The sequence below is a fragment of the Rhodnius prolixus genome, unplaced genomic scaffold (genome assembly GCF_049639745.1).
Source record: "Rhodnius prolixus isolate KJV_2025 unplaced genomic scaffold, Rpr scaffold_16, whole genome shotgun sequence".
In the NCBI taxonomy this organism is placed as follows: domain Eukaryota; kingdom Metazoa; phylum Arthropoda; class Insecta; order Hemiptera; family Reduviidae; genus Rhodnius; species Rhodnius prolixus.
Window position 1 is genome coordinate 1,386,238 of NW_027411616.1, and position 14,674 is coordinate 1,400,911.

General features: G+C 33.8%; 1 protein-coding gene across 1 annotated transcript in view; it reads right to left on the reverse strand.

The window, feature by feature from the left end:
* Positions 1-477: 477 nt before the first annotated feature.
* Positions 478-14,674, reverse strand: part of BicD (Microtubule-associated protein Bicaudal D) — a 29,413-nt gene continuing 15,216 nt past the window's right edge. The window contains exons 9-12 of the mRNA XM_074134347.1: positions 12,713-12,926; positions 10,324-10,494; positions 9,986-10,243; positions 478-8,751 (exon numbers count right to left, since the gene is read on the reverse strand). Of these exons, the coding sequence (XP_073990448.1) occupies positions 8,465-8,751; positions 9,986-10,243; positions 10,324-10,494; positions 12,713-12,926 (930 nt within the window). The 3' untranslated portion in view covers positions 478-8,464. The remainder of the gene's footprint in view (positions 8,752-9,985; positions 10,244-10,323; positions 10,495-12,712; positions 12,927-14,674) is intronic.

The following is a 14,674-nucleotide window of genomic DNA, read 5'->3' on the forward strand; positions in this document are numbered from 1 at the left end:
ATGAATATATTTCCAGTATGTTACTGTGCAAGCGAGGAATGCATTTGCTTGTATAACAGTCTTTTAATGTTTAAACAAAGGTTGGCTACAAAGATAATTGGCTACTTAGTCAAAACCTTCGTATGGATGTTTCTAGATTATCACATTCCTGCTCATTTATTTTCTAGCAATAATCTAGTAACTACTTTTTCAGTAGCACTTACTTCCCAGTTTATTGCATATCTATTGGAACAATTAACTTTAACTTGAAAAATTAGAGCAGGCGGCTCTACAAAACTATGTGATGAGACTTGTAACTATGTGATCACAAAAGTGATAGGCAATAAGAAGTGGACTTACGGGAGAAAGTATGAGACAGGTCATCCATTGGATCGGGAGCAAATGGCCTTTGCAATTCGTTAACACGTAAGATTTTTAGCAATGACAAATAGTACAATAACTTTATAGAAAAGAAGTCTATGCTCTTCCCTAGTCACCTTGTTTAAGCCGAAGTTCTCAAAACCCAATCATTCATGAGATTAGTGGGTGTTTCTCCCTCTTTCCTATCATGCTCAACAAGAGGGTTTGGTATGCATTGCATTAGCAATGTCTGCTTAAAACAACTGTCACATCCAACAAGATCTGACTGCTCAGTCTGGACCTCCAATCAGCACTTTAGATTACTGATGACCCACTGAGACATACACATTTCTGTACTCAGGCGTGCCTCTTTAAAAACCGTTCGTAATAAAAAATAATGTATTTGAGATACGCCATTAGCTTATGCGGGAGAAAGAAGGGGGAGAGAAGTTCCTTTTTTGGCTATATACCTATTTATTTCTCGAACTTTCCACATTACCGAGGTTCTACTATCCAGATTAGAACATCCTTAATAGAAAAAACCTCTTCCAGTTTTCTAGAACAGTTCGGCACCAAATTTGAAATGAGGAATCAAGAATTTATTGCTTTCGGTAGTCTAATCCGTGTAGTCCGAAAAATCTCTTTCTGAATTTGTGCGCGCTCATCCAAAACAAAACAATAATACCAACATAAACCTTGAGGTAGAACTGGTTGTCCATTCGCCCACTAAGAGACACGTGCAAGGATATCTCGGCTAAAAACAGAACCTATCAATATCTCTCTCCCGGAGCGACACTAATGTTTTTTTGGAAGTTTTCGCACTGATTAGCCAGTGTCATCTAATCTCAAGAAGAGAAAGAAAATACCCTTAAAGGTGGCACAGAAGATATTCAATTTTTTGTTTTTGTTTGTTTTTTTGTTTATAATACAAAAGTGTGGATAAATAGTTTTATATCTTGATCATTTGATTAAAAATACAAATTGTAACAATAATTAAAATTTTTGCAAACACACTTTTAAACATACATAGTAAATGAACAATACATCTCTTTGAAACAAAATTCCGTAGTTAATTTAATATTTATTTACTCCTTCCATTTACTTTACTTTTATTTTTTTTAATTAGGGACGGCATTCATGCATACAAGGACGGACAGAAGCAGTTTTTCAGCAGTCCGTGGTGTCGTGTTTTATTTTTTTAAAAAAGTATAAAATAGTTTTAATATAAAATGATTTAAATACTACGCCACTTTAGAAAATAACAAAGCATTATTGAAATACAATAAAATATTTAAAATCTCTCAAGCAATATATTCCACACACTGAACAGTAAAAACAACGAAATTTTAAAAAAAAAAGTACAAAAAAAAAATGAAAAAGCTTAAAGAATACTATTTATTTCATCTTATTGTTCATCTGTTCTTTGTTTACTAACAGAAACTAAGTTTCAAACTATCAACACTTGAAAAGGTATTACAAAATAATAGTTAAATAATTAATTTTAATTGTTTTACATAAATAAAATGAAAATAATAAATATTTTTTATTTTTAAGGAAATTCCTATTCTCATTAAATGTTTAAATAGCGGAAAAGAAACACGATAAAACAGAACCGTAAAGACTAAGGCACTTGCACATGTGAAACCAGTTCAAATGAAACATAAAAAACAGTATTTAAAAATAAAATCAAAAGTTAAAGTAAATTATTTTGAGAGAATCAGGAAATTGAATAATAAAAGAAATATTAAAAAGCTTCCCATCTATTAGTTAAAAAACCTGAAAATTGTAAAACAAATAAAGATTCTTACTAAGAGTTTGTTGGCAAAAATACCCAAGTTTTAAGACACGAAACCAATCTAAACAAATCTGGTTTAAACACTCACACGACATTCTGTTACACATTAATTACGGTTGTAATTAGTTTTCTACACCATGGTTTTCTACGCCAATGCCACAGGCAAAATGCAAAAGTTTGTTTCTAAGTTATATCTATCGGCTTTAAAAACATTTGATACTGGTTTTTTTTTTGTTTTTTTTTTAATACAAGTATGTATTAACACACCAAATTTAAGCAAAATGTTTGGAATCGTTACCAAGAAAATGTCAAAACTTCAGAAGCCCAATGTAGCACTTCCGGTCAACCGATTTTCTGCAAATCTGGAATTAAAGCAATATTTTAAAGCCTCTCAATGATTGTAACGTTGTGGAACCGTACTGAAGTGACCCTTTATTTATGAGGGGCTTATGAGAGTTTCAGAAATTTTGTAGTCAGTGGAAAAGTATAATAGAGGAAATTGAAATTTGAGAAAAAGGCTGACCTCACAGGTCGAACCATCAAATAAGAATAGAAATAATTCCCTTAAAAATAAAATAAAGTTAGGAAACGAAAACATATTAATTTTTAAAAACAACAAAAATATTAGTATAAAATCGTGAAAAAGCAAATAAAATACAAAAAAAAAATCATTTCAATATTAATAATAGCAAACTTTGAAAATACAAATAGAGACGAGAATTTTTATTTTTATTTATTAATTAATTTATTTTATTTATTTATTTTTTTGGTAAATCAGAAACAACTACATTTTAATAATAATAATAAATTAAAACATCAGTAAAAGAAACGCAGAAAATAGAATTCTCTTTTATGATCACTTAAGTAGATGGTTAGAGCATAATAAGGTAGAAACAAAACACAACTGGACAAAGTTGTTCTAAGACTCATTTTTACTTACTCGCCTTTGAGCAGGAGCCTATTAAATATCTAAATATCATGGGTGTGTAGGTGCAAGTGCACCGGAAACGGACGCCTAAGCGACATAGGTCTTGTAATAAGCCAGTGTGTTTGTGTGCTCGCAAGAGGTTAACGGCCCCGGTTCAATACAGTATCAGCAAAAATTTTGTTATAAAAGAATAATATATAAAAAGCTATTTCCATCTCTTAACGATGGGTTATACAGGGATATAAGAAGCAAGACTTGCCGAAAGCAAAATACAGTTGAGGAATGCAGCAATAGGAAAGGCAGAGTTGAGTGGTTGATATGAACTCTATGTATACGTAAATGTAAACAAAACTTTCTAGGAGAACGAAAACAATCTAGGCAAGGAAGCACTAATATGAATAAATACAATTTTGTCCAGATTTAGAAGATGAAATTGTTTTTGCAGATAAAAAAATAAATAAAAACAATTAGTTTGGAAAATATATAATGTAGAAACTGTTTGAAATAATAAACATAAAAAATTATAATTTCAATAACTAAATAACAAACAACCAATAATAAATAGAACAATATTTTACAATAGAGCATATTTACTTAAAACATTTAATGATGGATTAAAGCAATTATATATTTAATAAATGTTAAAATAAAAAACACTTCCGTAATAATTATTATATTATATTTAACTTATTTTCTTAAATTATATACTCTAATGTAAATAACGCATTTGTTGCTGGCTAGAACATCCAAATCATGTATTCTAACTACTAAAGCTGCGCTCAGAGAACCGCAGTATCTCATAACTTTCTTTATTAATATTAAAGGGAAAAAAATCGATCAATTCATTACTAACCACGTTTAATAAATTAACTTCCCAACAATAATTTTAATTTTTAATGTTTTTAATTTTGATTTGTATACACAATATCTGTTCTCCGTTTTATAAAATAATTACAAAGCAAATGAAGAATCTAACACACTATTAGGATCAACAGATTATAAGTTTTTGGCCAAATTTGCGCTTTTATGTTCTCTTTAATCGTAAGGTACAGAAAATGAGAATAACGAAGACCTGACGTCCCTTTCACTATAATATCTGTTATTTACCAGAAAAATTTTAAACCTAAAATTGTGTACTTTAAAACAAATCGGAATCTAAATTTGTTATATATTATTAATATTGTTCATTATTAGTGATAGAGTAGAATGGCCATTTTTATTACTTGTAAATTAATATTACAGAAACAATCAATCGACAATTTAATGGAAGATTTTTTCTTAATGTCGCCAGGGCAAATGCATGGATAATCTCAGAAAATTTTGCTTTGAGCGTCACTTTGTAACTGGTGGAAACAAACATTCTACTTTAAAAATTAAAGTAGAAATCTTCCCTTAAAATTTGCCGTTCTAGAGATTCGCCCACATTCTTCACTTTTAAATCTGGGCCTGAGAAGAACGTTAATAGGTTTTGAGGTCTCTATTATCTCTCTATCTGTCGCGAAAGAAACCTTTATCAAATACGGAACTAACTCACAGAAAATATTGGCCGATCGGATGTCATTTTACTCTAAGTGTTTGGAACTGCAGCCTTTAAAACGCTGTGTCAATGTCCGTTTATCGGAATCTGAGAAGGCAGAGGACGCCAACAACTACGGATTTTAATGCGCCTTGTCCATTAGTTATCGAGTGATAACAAATTCGGAATTATTGTACAGAAAAATTTGTCCGAACGGACATCATCATATTATTAGAAAACTGTGACAACTTTCAACATAAAAATATCAATTAAAACAACAAAACAAATTGAATAAAACCGCACGTAAGATTGCACTTTATAAACTATTTAGACTTTTTACTTTCAGGTGGTATTAGCCAAATAGTTGTTTTTTTTATTCCTAATTACTTTTAGGAGCAGAAAAATCCTTTTAAAAATTAAACGGCTCTCGGTAAGTAAAAAATTTACTCACACTTCACGAAATAACATTATCTTTAAATGTCACTTACTTTTGTTAAATATTTATCGAGCAGTAAAAAATAAAAATAAAATATTTTATAAAACATTAAAAATAACCAAATTTCAAAGTTTCTTTATCTTTCTTAAAATCAGCTATATACATTTTATCTTGCAGTAAAAGTAAATATTTACAATATCTACACATTCAAAGTGATATAATTAAAATCTATGTTTAATTTTAAGGTACAAAAAAGAATGGTTAGCTTTAAAAAGTGTACTAAGAACTAATAAATAAATATCGGCTTACACGTACAATGTTCACTGTTGATAAGCAGGTTGATATTAGATATGCTTTAAGATGGGCGAGCCCCCAAAACTGATGAAAAACGAAACAAAATGAAGCGAACATGGAAAAGACATTGTTGAGTTCTAATCGTCATGAAATAAGTTTAACTTGTCTAAAAAATGCAAACTTGTAACAATTAATTACTATTATTTCTTTCACTAAAGTGCTATCCAGTAAACAATAATGATAAATGAATTTAACAACTTGAAGGAAATGTTTGGTTAACCTTACAAAAAGCCAAACTCAGGAAAAACAAAATTTAAAATTTAGTTAAAGATACCCCATGGGTGTTTGTGGACTAGCTACTTCTAAAGACAAGTGCCAAAATAAAGCCTAATACAAAAAAAAAGAAAGAAAAAAAAAAAAAAACAACACGGTACTACCACCCATAACACAGTAAAATAAGGGCACGTTTAGCGATCGGTTTAGCGGTCTACTGGCTGACTCGCATCTTTTTTTTTTAAGTCACAGTGGATTTGGCTTTACAGTTATTGCCTTTAACAAATTAATTCCATTTATGGTCACACATAATATGCTGAGAACTGACAAGAATCCTTTTTAAATTCTAAACCTATTTTTACAGAAGGATCGCACTTGAAGCCGAAAAATGCTTAGTCAGGGAATTAAGTATATTTTATTTATTTGTTACTTTCTAATAAAACATATTTGGTGTAAAAATAAATAAATGCTTCTCGGTTAATTTAGATAAAGGGATAATAATTTTTTACTTAATCACTCACAAGGATAAATGATTATTTCGAGATTTATTTTTATTTTTTTTTACTTTTGTTACAGGAACTAAAACACGAAATGAGATAATAAAGTCCAGCAGACAGCCTTAAGGTTTTGTTTTTTTTCTTCTTCTTCTTCCTAGGAGCCTCTTACAGCTCTACGTCCAGTGATGGATAGCATTGATTGTAACGAGGGAATACTGTCAGGAGGCTGGCAGTGCATTGAAAATGGCTTCGGGCGCCTTTGACCTCAGGTATTAACGCTCTTTAAATTAAAAAAATAATATAATATGTTTGTAAAAGTTTAATTCGTCCCTAAAAGGACTTGATTACACGCAAATCATGATCTGGGCTTCACTCCCTTAGTTTTTATCGTTTCACAAGAAAAATAATACAGATAGTGCCAAAGTCAATGCTAAAAAAATAAAACAAACTAAATGAATAAAATGCAAAATACAAATAGTGTAATTACCAAAACCTTACATGAATGTATGTCCGAAGAAGGTGCCCAAGCGATTTTTTTTTTTTTTTTCTATCCTGTAACAAAGGCGTTAAGCCATTTCTTGTCGCAGCCCAATATTTATCACATATAGTACTCATATTCTGTAATACCGGGCACGCGTTCAAATATTGAAAAGTCATTACGCCGTTATTGCACAATGGGCTAATCGGCGAGTCCCTGATACCTATTTTTGTGGTGGTGTGGCTGGAGATAATCGTGCCCTGTAATTGCTCTGAATACCACGACAGAATCTTTTCTTGGGAGACCGACATACCTGTCTTACCGGATACCTCCTGTCTTACCCACTCAGTCTAGCAGTCTTACCCACTGCTTTCCAGCGGCCATGCTCCCAAATTTCGCATGTAATTTTCCCTTTAAGTGACTACCTATAACTCTTTAAGCCGAAGCGAAACACATTGTGTGGTCGGGCTGATCAAATTGACTCCCCTGCTTCGCAAGTTTATCGGCCTGATAATCCACAAGGCGCCGGAATCCACTGGAAAGCCCACTTCTGTAAGTGCCTTTTCAACTATTTATTCGCACGCTCTTACATTTGCGGAAATTCCACTTTGAGAACCCGTTACGGCTATTAACGCAGCTTGGGAGTCACTGGGTAACACTACTTTGTCCAATTTCTTGTCAACAATATTTGTTAGACCTATCAGGATAGCCGAGTCTCCTCATCAAAATTTGGTGCCCACGTACCAACAGAAAAAAACAATATTTTTGGTGAATAACACCTCCTTGAGTTGAAAATTTCACCTGCGTTTTTAGCCTTGCGACTTGAAGTGGTCTGTCTATCTTTTTCCCAGCAATCAATCCTTAATCTTGCTAGTCTCTCCTTCATGTTTAGAGCTGCAATTTCTCGCCGAACTCTTAGGGCATGAAGTAGATCGCGTCCTCGTCGTGCCCCTTGGAATCGCAAATTTCGCGGCAACAATCTGCGCTGAAGCCCAGCAGCTCATTAAAAAAGAAAGAAAAGAAAAGAAAAGGCGGGTGGTATTTAAAAGGGAAAGTTAAATTTTTTAAATAGTAAATTTGCTTTTAAATGTGAGTTTGAAATAGTTCAACCAAAGTATTGAGCTAATGATTGGGTAAATTACTGGGAAACAAAAGTAACAGATGCAGAACATCAGTTCAAACAAAAGAGAATAAAAAAAAAGAGGATTCTATATAATTTGGTAGTGTTAGGATACATGAACTGCATTTTTAAAATCTGCACGGTCAGCAAACAAACTTTCGCTGATAATTTGACAATGACGCACTACGTATCTTTAACTTCTGTCTTCTTTCAACACCACTTGAGCACTCATTGAGTTAAACTCAAAGTATCACTTTAAAAAATTAATTACAAAAATAAAATTTAAAAAAAAAATTAGAAAATTTTTCATCTGGTTAAGTCAATTATAAATGGCCTGAAATACGTAATTAATCATGCTTAGCAAATGTACCGCAAACTAATTCCTTGCTGAGGATGAATTGAGAGTTCATTTGTTTTATCTTGCTCTATAACCCAATTGGTCAAATGATAACAACTAATCCGATATTTCTAAAAACTAAGAACTGCCGTTTTTTTTTTTTTTGCACCTCAGTTGACTTATTAATCATTCAATGAACTAAAGACAAAAAAGTCGAAATTTACTTCATAAGTTCTAAAACAGTATTCCTGGTGTTTACTTAAGGGCCATCAGAAAAAAAAATTAAAACAAAAATTTAAATACACATAATATTACCTTTTAATCCTTTCACTGCTTCTTGATTTACACATTTAAAATATTATTCTCCCCCCTACGTTACTTTTAACTCGACAAATAAATGATAACGTACTGTCGAAAGTAATAAATAATATATAAAAACGTTAAATTTCTATCAGAAATATTCTCTCGATCTAGAGGATTGAGCAAATCTCTGTTTAAGGCCGACACCTGGGCCACCTCTTGTAGGATTATTTGATGCCGGTCTGCGAGCAGCTCGCATTTCTCTATCAACTTCATAATCTTCCAGTTTTTGAGTTAGCATAAGTTTCTGTTGGACAGCCAAACGTAGAAGCTGATTTAAGGTTTTCTTCTCATCTTCAGCTGCAGAAAGCTGGCGCTGTAATTCATCAACTTGTGTGGAATACTCTTCACAGCGAGCACCAAACATCGCTCTTAAACCTTAAAGCAAAAAAGAAAAAGGTTTGGAACATTTATACAACCTCCTTTTACTGCAAATATCACATATAATTAACAAGATTTAAAATGTTCAAGCAACAATAAGTACGAGTGTTTGGATTTAAAGAAGGGTTTAGGCTGATTTGGAAAGAGCCCTCCATTTTGTAGTCTGTCTTCGTCAACTCGCTATTAGTAACGAAAACAAAATATCACCCCGTTCCCTACATTCCCCTGAAACTACATTCAAAACAGTACAAAAGAAACTAAAGTAAATTACAAAATAATGTTCTGATAAGTTCCAACTTCAATCTTTAAATTCTGAATATTGATCACGAATTAGCAATATTCACTAGTAATATTACCAAAACAGATCAATAGTGGTGACCCTAACCTCGCCTCATTTCAGTACCACACTAAAATATTTTTCCTGAAAAATTTATCAAATAAACGTCGTAGTAGTTCAATATCCGTTAATAAAAAGTAGCAGAAAAAAAATCGTAATAAAACAAAGTGAAGGGTTTTTATCGTTAACTTACGTTTTATAACTGGACTGACTAAAAACTACTTTAAAAACCTGTAACATATATATCCGGAGAAAACCCAAACCTCAAATTTCCTCAAAGTCAAAACAGCGATTTTCCTCTTGCAACCAATAACAAAAAGTAATAACAGAATAATACATTCTGAGGTGGAACACACACACTAGTTACTCTTACTATAATTGTCAACTTCTAATGTACAAATTTTCTACAAAAACTAAGAATATTTTTAAGTCACTACTAAATGTTGGTTATCTTAAGTGTTATAAACAATTAATTTTCCAGGGTCACTTCCCCTAAAATCTACTTAAACATTTTAAAACTAAGTGAAAGGTTAACACATCATACCTAATTAAAAAACTCATTGAATTGGCTTCAGAATACTAAAAGAACCGAAAAAAAGTGTTCAGTAAAGCTACGCTTTACCGATTTTCTTCTATGAAACTTTGCAAATTCAATAACTATTAATATCAACTCAAATTTTATTAATATTTAAAACGAGTTAGCTATATATAGAATACATTAAATGACTTCCGAGGAGAGCCTGACTTCACCCCTCACCTCTCAGAAAACCTCTACAATAATTTTCCTAGCTAACTATTTCAAATTATCTTTACCTACAATGCTTGCCTGTGAGTGTATGAATTTTAAAGTAAATCGTTTAAGAGAAAATAATAACAGAATATAAGAAAATTTACTTGAAAAAGTAGCTGCTTCTTCTTTAAGCATTCTCAATTCATTTCTCAACTTCATCATCGTCTCAGATACAACAGCTTTTTCATTGTCGTATTTTGATTTGAGATTTGATAACGCGAATTCTGCAGTGTTCTTATTCGACTTCAAAACAGTTCTCAAAGCTGCGATCTGTTCCCTCTTAGTGCTTAATAGAGATTTAAGTTTGATGACTTGCTCTTGCAATTCACTGACTTCTTCAGGACCCAAACTTGTCATGGATACTGTAATTTTACATTTAATCAAACACAAAGAATGAATAAATAAATAATTCGGTTATCGAAAGAAACAAATTGTAACTTACAGTCAGATATTGTAGTACCTCCAGCTTTAGCACGTTCTATTGTATTGTTAACAGCTACTTTCAAATGTTTCACCTGGTCAAGTATAGTTTCAACTATCTGAGTTACCGCTGCCGCATCTGGTAATGCCTCAGAAGTCTTTTCTTTCTTCTCTTTTTCTGACACACTGGTACCTACGTAAGGAGGATATTCGTTAAAAACAGAATACATGAGGATACTGTCGCAATAAAAATAATAAAACTTCAGTATTAGAAGTAAATAAGTAGAGGTATCTGTAACACCAAGTTATAGAACAAATAAAAAGTACTTGGATTCAATTAAAAAACAGAAAAGAAAAAAGAAAGAACAAGAGATCAAACTCATTCACACACCTTTCTCTCACTGCATTTCTCGAAGTTCAACTTGAAATTCGCAAATGTCTGCAGTTACTTGTGGCCTTTCCATTTTTATATTTTAAAAGGCTTTTTTTTTCAAAAATCGTTTTTATATAATAGCCAAACGTTTCGGCATCGATGTGTGCTTTAACTTGAGCCTCCAACCATCTAAAAGCATATCCGCGAAAGGATATCCATCCAAATGTTTAGCACTTATACAAAAAACAATTTTTCATAATCTGCACCCAACAAAGCAGGGTTCAAAATATATAATAAACGTGCCAGCTATCACATTGCTCTTCGAAAAACGTCTCAAGCATTAGCGACAGATCAACATAATTATGTGTAGCTAGCGTAAGTCACGTTTGAAAGCATTCAGAAAATGACATACCTAATGCCAAAAATACAGACTGGGAATTATATAAACAAGAACTACGCCACGAAATCAACTTTGTGTGGAATTATTTCAAAACCCCAAGAGGTAAAAGTAGCACAGAAGTTTCAGGTGATTCTGGATGTCATTGGAAGAAAACTGTAAAGAAAAAGATAAGTTGGCCTATCATTAACTTTCTACTTTCCTTAGGAGGATCAGAAGGATTTTTAACGAAGCCAAGAAAAAAAAAAGAAAAAGAAAACATACCATGAGGCTTAATAATTAGGAAGACAAAAATTGATGCGAGAGAAGACTAATCAGGGATAACGAAATGACCTCTGAAGAAGTCAGGTACTATCCCTTTTTTTCTAAAACTCTCTCATAGGGTCCACCAGAGTAAGAATTCCTGAAACGGAAAAAGATATGTTGGTGTATCACATTCAAGTTCATCGCCCGAGAGCTAACGCTGCATTAGTGAAACTTCAAGGTGAGCCTTTCTGATGAACCTCATTAGACACATTGCAGGCTCATTTGGGAAATGTTAGTTTAAGTCCTTGAAGCTTCCGACCCTGATAGTATTTTACTGTGAACCTCTCTGGTACCTACCTACTCCACAGCGTACGGTCCCTCTGACGCGCGCTCTCTCCTTCAGCTTCTGCAATCACACCTTCACACTCACACGACCATTCACACAGGTAGAGGGGAGGAAAAGATTCGGTTATTTAGTTAGCGATTTATTATTAATTACTTATTCCACCGTACGCTCATATATACAAAATCTCCCAATATAATTAAATTTCTACAACATAAAAACCCTTGAAATGAATACCAAGAATAAACTAAAAATATCCCTCACAATAACTAAAAACAAAATAAACCAAAACTCTTTTAACTAAAAAATAACCTCTGGTTAAACGCTAAATTACTATTAACAAGAGTTAAAGCCTGAACCCTGGTGAGTGGTTAAGGGGTGCACAGAGGACTTAATCTGGGAGCTGGCTCTCCTCACGCCAATCGGCTGGTTATTTAATTCGCAGCGACTCTTGGACTTCTCTCGGCAATGGCTTACCACCTTCTGCCTCTGTCACTCCTCCCCACCACTCACCAGGGTTCTTACCTTATCGAACTCTGTCCTCTACATATTTATTATTATTAGTCCGTCGGCTTTCTTAATCGTACTGCGCACTACCAACACTTTGCATTACCATATGCTACGGTAGAGAAAAAAAAAATTAGCTCCTCTTCTTTGCGGGCTACTCAAGGCATCTTTTCAACCCTCTCCAAACCCTCAAATATGCATTTCCTATTGTGGAAAAATCACAAAAAAAAAACTACTTTGTAAAGAAGTATTTCACTTTGATCAATTTTGACCCAAACCTTATTTTCGAGTCCGCTGGTTGAGCCTAAACTAAATATTAAGTCAACTTTCTGCTTTATTTATTTTTGTGTTATGCTGAACGAACCCAAAGCTCCATTTTTAAAATAGATCAAGGGACTTAAAATATTATTTCTGTTAAAACTCACTTTCCAAATGCTAAACGAAAACAATACTTCCTCTGACAAACATTTCGTCACTTCGTTTTCATCTTTCACCAGCGTTCAACATCATTATAAAACCTCTTAAACAATTTAATGTTACTTTACCATGATTTTGATGTTTCTCATGATCTAATAGAACCCTTGTCGGAGTTTGTCCGTTAACTGTACACACATGGTGGTAAAGCTGAGCAAGTTCGTCAGATACTGTCGACAAATCATTATGCGCCTGCTCTAAGCATGTGTTCGCATCGCTTTTTATATTAGTAGAACGCATAATTTCGTTCTGCATCTCTAGTAATCTCTGTTCAATGGTCACAACCTTCACAAAATAATTTTTAAAAAAATTAACAATAATTAACAAAAATAATGAGACATGATAAGGCGTAGGGAGGTAGTGGCCCCATCGCCCATCCAGTTAGATGCAATCAGCCACTCGCAGGGGGAAACTGTTGCATGCAGTTTCCTGGGGAGTAGCGCCCCCGCGGGTAACCGCAGCTCAGTATACCATGCACAATCACTTACACATACACACCAACACTGACACAAGCACATATTTTACAGTAATCACCCTAGGGATACGGTTCCTAGGAAGCCACCCCGGATGGGGGAGCTTGTCTAGGGGCTCGGAAGGGGCAGCCTCCCTACTAGAATCAGATGCTGGAGGCTAATCCCCTTCACACCTTAAATCAAAAGATTCTAAAACCCAAAGACAACAATAAGAATAACCTGGATAGATGTAATGGAAAAAGACGTAGGAAATCGGATTTGGTTTTAGCTACATGGAATGTATGTGCGATGCTCCAGCCGGAAAAAATGGCTGAGATTGCGAAGCAGATATTGAAATTCAACACAGACGCGGTGGCCCTACAGGAGATCAGATGGCAAGTTAGCGGTAGAATAGATAAGAAGGAATACGAGGTGTGTTCAAAAAGTAACGGGAATTTTCGTTTTTTGAAAAAAATATTTATTTATTCATCTACATTAATATTGTCGCCTTCAAAGTAGTCCCCTTCGCATACAATACACTTGTGTCAGCGCTTTTTCCAATCCTCGAAACACTTCTGAAACTCGATCTTTGTGATAGCTTTCAGCTCTTTCAGCGATTCGCTTTTAATGTCATCTATGCTTGTAAAACGACGGCCTTTTAATGTTCTCTTTATGTTTGGAAATAGAAAAAAGTCACATGGAGCCATGTCTGGCGAATATGGAGGCTGGGGCATCGTTAAAGTTTTGTTTTTGGCCAAAAATTCACGAACAAGCAATGAAGTGTGAGCAGGTGCATTATCGTGGTGCAAAATCCATGAATTGTTTTGCCACAAATCCGGGCGTTTTTTTCGGATTGCTTCACGCAAACGGCGTTGAACTTGTAGGTAGTACTCCTTATTGATTGTTTGACCTTGTGGCAAGAATTCATGATGCACTATGCCAATAAAATCGAAGAACACAGTGAGCATAACCTTCACATTCGACCGCACTTGTCGAGCCTTTTTCGGTCTTGGCGATCCAGAATGCCTCCACTGGGACGATTGAGCCTTAGTTTCGACATCATATCCGTAAACCCATGTTTCGTCACCTGTTATAACACGTTTCAGTAGATCCGCATCGTTGTCGACTTCATTGAGTGACTCTTGAGCAACTTCCATTCTCCGCTGTTTTTGTTCGAAATTCAACAATTTTGGAACAAATTTTGTTGCCACACGTTTCATACCCAAAACATCCGAAAAAATTTCATGGCATGAGCCAATTGATATGGCAACATCATCAGCGACTTCTCTGATTGTGATTCGGCGATCGTTCATAACCATTTCTTTCACTTTTTTCACGTTTTCATCGGTTGTTGATGTGCTTGGACGTCCAGGTCGTTCGTCATCTTCAACGTTTTCGCGGCCATCTTGGAAACGCTTATACCACTCGTAAATCCTTGTTTTACTCATAGCAGACTCACCATATGCCTTTATTAACATTTCACACACTTTATTTCATTTTTTACGCAAAATTTAATACAAATTCTTTGATCCATTTTTTTTAACAAACAAAAATCGCCAAGCTCGAAAAACACGTCTAACC